The following is an 8,925-nucleotide window of genomic DNA, read 5'->3' on the forward strand; positions in this document are numbered from 1 at the left end:
GAATCAAAGGTGTGGTTTCTAAATGACTGTAGAGGACCTACTGTATTAAAACAGAAACACTCTGTCTGGTTTATTAGCTCAGTCACTCTTCAAGCCTTTTAACAGAGACGCCTTATGTGATGCTGTTGGGAAGTGACCTCATATCCGGATGAAGTAACTGGCATGAGCGCCTATGCCTAGTTAAACTGGGCAGAGCAAGAAACACACACATACCAAGGCTGAGGTCAGGTCTGACCAACGCCCCTATGTCAAGCACACAGGGGCGTTGGTTTTTAATCACTCTGTATATCTTTCTCTCTCCGTGGCCATTCAACATGGGAAAAAATACACACAAGTTAGGTGGAAGTGGGTCCATTTATTTCAACAGGTTTTGCTCATCACTATCTATATCAATATTTATAAATGTCCCCTTTCTTGACACTTATCTTTTAATTAAATGTACTCCAGTCAGATTTTATCTAACGCTACCCACAATTATTCTCATGTCATGATGGTATATCTTTAGCACATAGGGGGTGTTGAATCCATGTGAAATGTGTGACTAATGTACTGTACAGTTTGAGGAGGTTGACTGCTAGTGTACCAGACTCAGACCGTCTTGAAGAGTCCAGACATGATGTAGTCTGTGTGGTTTCCATCGATGAGGCCGTTGCCGTTGCTATGAATGAACCAGCAGGGGATGTTCTCTCCATTCTTCACATCCCAGCGGAAGTCCCTCTGCCAGCCCCTGTGGAAACACAGCAAGGAGGAGAGACAATGATGAGAAAAGTGTGTGTATGTACTGCATGTGTGTGTGTGTGTGTAAACATCTACCTAGTCACTGTAAGCTCCTGTCCCTTCACTAGCATGGTGGCATCTGGTTTCTCTGGCACCTCTCCTGGACGCATGTCTTTCACCTCAAACTGCACGCCATGGTAAAACTGACCTGCATGGGGACAATACAAAACATTTTAATTGATCAACCAAACAGACAATTGTCCAATATAATGCAGAGGCCGTGGACGCTGGGGGAGAGGAGGTGGAGGTCCTAAGAGGAGGTGGCTGTCCTACCTAGAAGGCCAGGGACTCTGGGGGAGAGGAGGTGGCGGTCCTAAGAGGAGGTGGCTGTCCTACCTAGAAGGCCAGGGACTCTGGGGAGAGGAGGTGGCGGTCCTAAGAGGTGGTGGCTGTCCTACCTAGAAGGCCAGGGACTCTGGGGGAGAGGAGGTGGCGGTCCTAAGAGGAGGTGGCTGTCCTACCTAGAAGGCCAGGGACTCTGGGGGAGAAGAGGTGGCTGTCCTACCTAGAAGGCCGTGGACACTGGGGGATAAGAGGTGGCTGTCCAGGGTATAGAATCCCAGATAGTCCTGGTGGTAGGGGTGCTGCTTCCACACCTTGTGTAGGATGACCACAAACCGGACCGAGTCCCTGAGGGTGACAGTCAAGCTGCGGTCTTTGGTCACCTGCAGGTCCATACTGTAGGAGGGAGAGAGGCAGAGGGAGGTGGTTTAACCACGACCACAGAATAAAACGTTAGATGCCCCTTCAACCTTATGTGGTAGAGGGGTTGCATTACAGGTAGAAACTCTGGTCACCAATAACTTATAGGAGTTATATGGAAGCCAGAACGGCAAAATCAGAATGGGTAAGGGTGCTTACTTGGCTCCCTTGAGAGAGGCGGTGTCTGACCAGAAGAGCTTGGCCTGCTTGCCATCCTGGGACACAGTGATGTCATGAGTGGTCACCTCCAGTCTCACCCCCAGCCCCTGGTGAATGATGCCAAAGCGACCAAAGTAGGTGTTCACTTTGCCATCAGGGGCCACTTTCTTATCCCCAATGGTCTGGCCATTGACCAAAATACCTGCAAGGCAGCATGGGATTGAGGCAAGCTGTTGATATAGATTTGATATGTGTTATTTATTTGATAAAACAAGTGGCATGTTTTGATTTCATGCCTTCAAAAGACGCATTACTGTCAAAGGTTGGTCAATTTCAAATAATGTCTACTTTCTCCATATTCACCTGCCAGTTGGTCTCTCACTAGGTTGAAGATGGTACCAGGCCTGTCGTCTATGTTGAAGCACAGTGCATCCTCCTGCTCTGGCAACTCAATCATGAAATGAGGGTCTCCATCCACTGCAGAGCCATCAACAGATAGATCCAGTTTTTACATTTGATTTGGTTGAGGCTAAGCCCATCCAAACTTTGGATCACTATATTATTGTCTGTGCGTGACAGCATGGTGGGCATTGAAAATACTAAATATAAATATAACATTTCTGTAGTCATTTTTGGGACAACAGTCAAATTTTGTAGTCAATCCAGAAGTAACCCATGTCTGACAAGAGTGTCACTCTGAATGAAGGGGGACTCACCAAAGTTTGTAGGTGAGATCCTGCTGTGCGTCCAGGCGTTGCTCATCAGCTGGGGTACAAAATGACCTGAAAATCACGCCAAGATGTCAGATGCCAAATAAAGTTTTCCACATTCAAAGTGGTAAAATGCATTTGATGGTGTCAGCTTTCCATGTCATAAATCCAGGTGATCCACTATAATGACATAGAAAGCCATTTCGTTGAAGGATCCAGTCATGTCCATTCATGTCAGGTGCTTACCAAATCTCTGGGCTTTCTGCCTTTCATCTGTCAAACAGTAGCAGGAGAAAAACAGTCAGACACACACATTTGACAATCGATGCAAGGATTTCCATAACCACTGAGATAAACATGTCAGATAAGACACGCCAGATGTACTGGTTGTCTCCCCCTGCCCCTGCCCCTCTCCCAACCCACTGGGTCACATACCCTCGGTCAGCTTGTCGGCGATGAGGGGGCCCTCTGGCTCCTCGTCAGTCTCAGGTTTGGTGACCACCATGGAGGTAAGGGGGGTGACGAAGCTGTACTGCAGGGACATCTCCAGAGCCTGGGCAGTGGCATTTCCCTTCTCCTCCGCAGTACCAGTCTCTCTGACAATAGAAACATAGGACGAATGGTGTTATTGCATTAGGTTAGGATTAGAGGTTAGGTTCGGTTTAACTTGGGTTAGGTTTGGTTTAACTTACACCGCAGGGCAGAAAATAATGGAATATTTATGAACTGAGTTCCTTTAATATACCCAGTTCCATTCATTAGATCCCAAAGCTAAGCTCTCATCCACCAGTGATGCTAATAATGCTTAAACACAATTCAGTTCATTCACCAGACATCAGTAATAGCAGTTAGCTGATCACACAGACCTCTTGCTTAACAGTTCTTGGATGGTGAGGTAAGCCCAAAGACGCTCAGTGTAGTCCCCAAATATGTACTCCTGCTCAGGGTACAGTATGTCCCACTCCTGGGCACTGGCCTGGCCTTTGACAATAAAGTCCTCCTCAAACTAAAAAGAGAGTGAGGGAGTGAGAGAGAAAGAAGAGAAAGAGGTATTAGACACAGAGAAGGAGTGAGAGAGAAGCATTAGTTGGGTTGAGCATTGTCCAATACTTGAGTCGCAATGCCCTTCAGGTGCAAAGAAAATATCATCTTTCTAAGCTCAGTATCCGGGTGGTGTGTTGTGTCGTGCCTGTCTGTTCCTCACCCCATGTGCAAACACCTCCACCAGGAAGTTATCCAGGCTATAGTCAGTGAGCCGGCCAGCTACCACGATCTCTGAGCCGTTGAACAGCTGCTTGTAGTGACTGGTGGTCAGAGAGTTCACCAGGTTGTCAGGGTAACGCAGGTCCACCTCGGAGAGGAGGGGGCTGGCCACTTCCTCATAGAAACCCTGGGACACAAATGCACACATCACCAAGTCATTTGTCTATTGCAATTTTTGACAGTACATGATCAATAATGCCAAAACGTAGGATCAATATAAGACCTCGACCTACATAGTTTCGTCTGTCCTGTGACGCTCCCCATAAGTGATATGGTCAAACCAGAAAGACACAGAAAAGTGACTATTGTGATATTTGGGACAGAGCCCTGGTCCACACCTGAAGCTGGACGGTGGCATCAGAGCCCTCATAGATCCTTCGGGCCAGTCCCTTGTTCTGTCTAGACATCACATCCAGAAAGGAGTAGTCCACATCATCCCCAAAGCCCAGACAGAACAGAGTCATGTTCCCACCCATAGCAAGAAGGACATTCTCCTGAATATGTGGTACAGAAGACTCTCCTGTACACAAACACAAATGGCATGTACCATGACCTTACTGGCTGGATCTAATATAGAGCAATAAATCAGATGGCTACTTCAACGTTAAAATGGCAGTCCCAACCAAATAAGTAAGATCAGAAGGGAAGGAAACCTGTACGCACCTGAGTTGGGCATTCCATCTGTCATTAAGATAACCATAGACACACTCCTCTCCGGGACCTTCTTGTCTCGTTTGCCTTTCATTATCATGTCCACAGCTTTCATCACAGCATCATTTATATTAGTGGCTAAAAGGAGAACACCAAAAATCAATCCAGGTGTAATCAAAAATAAATATTTGATAGACATAATTTTGTAACATAAATGCACCTCACTCAGTTTTATCATACTGCTTGCCCAAGTGTTGTACTGCCATAGTTTTACTACTAAAGTCCTAATGACAGAAACATCATTAATGATCTATCTCTGTATGTCACCCTGTTCCCATTAAGCACATAATGACTCACCTCCCAAATCAGTTATTCCCTGGATAAATTGTTGGGCTTCAGACACATTTTCCTTGGTGGCCTTGGTAAGAGATTCCTTCCATGTTGAGATGCTAGAGTCAAATAGGACAATGCCGAAATAGTCGTCCTCAGCCAGGTCATTCAGGATGGCCAGCATAGCATCCTTTGTCTACGAGGGATCAAAGGCTCTCAGGTCAATCTGAACATGAACTACAATTACAGCACTGCAACCAAGTGATATGTTTCCTGCATCCTTCTCTCTTTCATCTTCTCTGATCTTTCTTTCATTCATTCTCTCAGACACACGGTTTCTCTCTTACCTGCTTCATTTTGATTCCTCTCATTGACCCACTCCTATCGATCACAAACACCACATTTTTTGGAACTCGGGGTAAGTCCGAAGGCGCAAAGAAGTGCACAAAGTACCCATTAACTATCTGAAAAATACATACAATGAATATCATTATGACATGAACACCCTGAATTGATGGAATTGACCCCAATACTTATTCTAAATTATATTCAACACAGCTGACTTGGATGTCACCGATGGTCTCAGCTCGGTTCACGTCATATTTGATGAAGAAATCCCCGTCAATCAGGGTGCCTTCACAACCCAGGCACTTCCTCTGCTGGTCCAGTGTTGGGCAGAATGAGATGTGTGCCTGAGTGAGTGAGGGCAATACAGTTAAACACAAAACAACACAGACAAATAGTATTCATCTCTTTCGGATGATATGTTCCACATGCAGTTGTTTCATAGAACAGAAGCGCATCATATACCTTTTTGTCGCTGACTGTTTTCTCCACCAGGGGAGAAGCTCGTTGGAGATGAAGGTTCCATAGGCCTCCAGGAAGTCAATGCCCTGGGGTTCATAGATATCTGCCACAATCTGTCACAGAGACATGAACAGGACTAATGAGACACAGGACTGAGGAGTCAAGATGATGACAAGATGTTTTGGGGTATAGGGTGTAAACATCTACAGACCTCAAAGTGCTGAACCAGCTGCTTGGGTTTGACCCGGGTCATGATCTCGTATTGGCCCAGTTTACGCTGAAGCAACTCTTCGTGGGTCAAAATGAAGGTGACGTTACTATTGGCCGCGATGTTCACAGATACAGTGAACTTCTCCATCTTCCTCCCTGATGCCCTAGAGTACACAAACACGGGCCCAGTAGGAGGGCAATCACATTTGAAACAAAACACACAAACACAGGCCCAGTAGGAGGGCAATCACATTGAAACAAAACACACAAACACAGGCCCAGTAGGAGGGCAATCACATTTGAAACAAAACACACAAACACAGGCCCAGTAGGAGGGCAATCACATTTGAAACAAAACACACAAACACAGGCCCAGTAGGAGGGCAATCACATTTGAAACAAAACACACAAACACAGGCCCAGTAGGAGGGCAATCACATTTGAAACAAAACACAGGCTGTGATGAAAGAGAATAGGAGTGCTTGGTGTAATGGAAAAACTTTTGTACCCTCCTCATTGCCCTGGTCCACTCACCTGACCAGTCCTGCAGTCTGCCCTGTGGAAACAGCTTTCTGATACTGCTTCTTGGCTTTCTCCTTCTCCTTCACCTCGCCCGTGTACGTCTGACCCTCTATTTCCCTGAGATACACAAACACAGTCATTCAAACAAACACACAGAAACACATATATCTGCATACGTATATCTGCCCTCACACGCAGATATACACACATACAAACACACACATACACACACAGCGCAGAGTAACAGTCCTATGGATTGGTGTTATCATTTCTAGACATAACGTGGCTTCTACACATGCCATGGGTGCTGACTGACATGCTGAAGTTGGTGATGAAGGCGGTCTTGGGCAGATCCACCTCGAAGAACACTTCCTGAGAGGAGTTGGCCTTGTTCAGAGCACTGGAGGTTATGACCGTGTGAGCAAAACGAGAAGCGACCTTACAGTCCACCTTTACACTGTACACCTCCACCTGAGAGAGTAAGAGAGAAAGTAAGAGAGAGAGAGAGGATGAGAGACAGGGAGAGAAAGAAAGAAGAAAGAAACAGAAGGGTTTTGAAATGTTTGCTTGACTGTCTTGACTGTCTTATGTGCCTATAAAACGTTCACACACTTTCTCAAAATGTATTTTCCTGTTACAGCTGAATAGTGTGAAGTAAGCTGCATTGACTACAAGATTACTGCCAAAACAAATGATTACCGCTGTACTCTTGTGAAAAACATTAACTCAGTGTTTCCAGTAGAAAGACTAGATGAGTCAATCTGGGTGAGCAAAGGCACGTATTTCTAGTGTTGAATATAGTGGTGGCGATGCAGGATCATCACAAATAGAACGTAAATATTGTGATTTCCTTACCTCCGCATTATCTGTACTTCTTTTCTGTAAAAAATAAATAATAACATTTAGACACAGTATTATAAAAAAGTTTCTTACAGAGCACACTGTACGACTTAGACATGTTTTACTTTTCAAGTGGCTGAAACTTCTAGGTGCCAATGATACTGTTGTATTTACAGAAATAGAGAGTAGTTTAACCGTGGCAAAGAGCAAAGGATTTCCTCAAATATTTACTCAACCACGTTCTCAAAGATCTGTTTTTGGGATAATACAAATAACAATATATTCATCAGGTATCATCAGATGCACCACTGGGTGGTCAAGAGTAGAAGTCTGACGGATTCTGCAACAGATTCCTGTTTTGGATTTGTGTCAGACAGGTTTATGTCGATGCTGAGCTACCTTTAGTAGCCGTGTAGCACCATCAGAGCCCTGGGATACAAAAGCACAAGGGAGAAGTTTGAATTTAGGGTCAGAATGTCAAACTAATTTAACACCTCATAGTCTAATTCATTGTAAAGCATAAACATATTGGCATGAATAAAAATGGATTAATGTACACAGGCGCATGCACAGACACCCACACCCACATACACGAAAGCAGACCAGTTAGGAATCAAAGTAGAGATGTGTTGACAGAAAAGTAGAAACGGTACAGATACACATCAAGTTAATAGAGTAACAGTAGAGTATATCAGGAGGGGTGAGATGTAGTAACAGAACAGTATAGCAGGAGGGGTGAGATGTAGTAACAGTAGATTATAGCAGGAGGGGTGAGATGTAGATTATAGCAGGAGAGGTGAGATATAGTAACAGTAGAGTATAGTAGGAGGGGTGAGATGTAGTAACAGTAGATTATAGCAGGAGGGGTGAGATGTAGATTATAGCAGGAGGGGTGAGATATAGTAACAGTAGAGTATAGTAGGAGGGGTGAGATGTAGTAACAGTAGATTATAGCAGGAGGGGTGAGATGTAGTAACAGTAGATTATAGCAGGAGGGGAGAGATGTAGTAACAGTAGATTATAACAGGAGGGGAGAGATGGAGTAACAGCTGATTATAGCAGGAGGGGTGAGATGTAGTAACAGGACAGTATAGCAGGAGGGAGAGATGTAATAACAGTAGAATATAGCAGGAGGGGAGAGATGTAGTAACAGCAGATTATAGCAGGAGGGGAGAGATGTAGTAACAGGACAGTATAGCAGGAGGGGTGAGATGTAGTAACAGGACAGTATAGCAGGAGGGGAGAGATGTAGTAACAGGACAGTATAGCAGGAGGGGAGAGATGTAGTAACAGGACAGTATAGCAGGAGGGGTGAGATGTAATAACAGGACAGTATAGCAGGATGGGTGAGATGTAGTAACAGGACAGTATAGCAGGAGGGGTGAGATGTAATAACAATAGATTATAGCAGGAGGGGAGAGATGTAGTAACAGTAGAGTATAGCAGGAGGGGAGAGATGTAGTAACAGGACAGTATAGCAGGAGGGAGATATGTAGTAACAGTAGATTATAGCAGGAGGGAGATATGTAGTAACAGGACAGTATAGCAGGAGGGAGATATGTAGTAGTAGTAGAGTATAGCAGGAGGGGAGATATGTAGTAGTAGTAGAGTATAGCAGGAGGGGAGATATGTAGCAGTAGTAGAGTATAGCAGGAGGGGAGATATGTAGCAGTAGTAGAGTATAGCAGGAGGGAGATATGTAGTAGTAGTAGAGTATAGCAGGAGGGGAGATATGTAGTAGTAGTAGAGTATAGCAGGAGGGGAGATATGTAGTAGTAGTAGAGTATAGCAGGAGGGAGATATGTAGTAGTAGTAGAGTATAGCAGGAGGGGAGATATGTAGTAGTAGTAGAGTATAGCAGGAGGGGAGATATGTAGTAGTAGTAGAGTATAGCAGGAGGGGAGATATGTAGTAGTAGTAGAGTATAGCAGGAGGGAGAGAAGTAGTAGTAGTA

At 44.8% G+C, this 8,925-nt stretch overlaps 1 protein-coding gene across 1 annotated transcript; it reads right to left on the bottom strand.

Annotated features, from left to right (window-relative positions):
• Window positions 1-224: 224 nt before the first annotated feature.
• On the bottom strand, window positions 225-7,434 carry LOC121846791 (inter-alpha-trypsin inhibitor heavy chain H3-like). The gene is given in 22 exon segments (XM_042324334.1): window positions 225-727; window positions 814-925; window positions 1,283-1,455; window positions 1,639-1,840; window positions 2,002-2,115; window positions 2,355-2,420; window positions 2,595-2,621; window positions 2,784-2,944; window positions 3,215-3,354; window positions 3,553-3,738; window positions 3,950-4,131; window positions 4,275-4,400; window positions 4,620-4,788; window positions 4,940-5,056; window positions 5,156-5,284; window positions 5,403-5,434; window positions 5,437-5,512; window positions 5,611-5,773; window positions 6,144-6,248; window positions 6,448-6,602; window positions 6,987-7,010; window positions 7,371-7,434. Coding segments are annotated over 20 exon segments (2,421 nt in total). The 5' UTR covers window positions 6,450-6,602; window positions 6,987-7,010; window positions 7,371-7,434; the 3' UTR covers window positions 225-588.
• Between the last annotated feature and the right edge of the window lie 1,491 nt (window positions 7,435-8,925).

This window comes from Oncorhynchus tshawytscha, linkage group LG07 (genome assembly GCF_018296145.1).
Source record: "Oncorhynchus tshawytscha isolate Ot180627B linkage group LG07, Otsh_v2.0, whole genome shotgun sequence".
In the NCBI taxonomy this organism is placed as follows: Eukaryota; Metazoa; Chordata; class Actinopteri; order Salmoniformes; family Salmonidae; genus Oncorhynchus; species Oncorhynchus tshawytscha.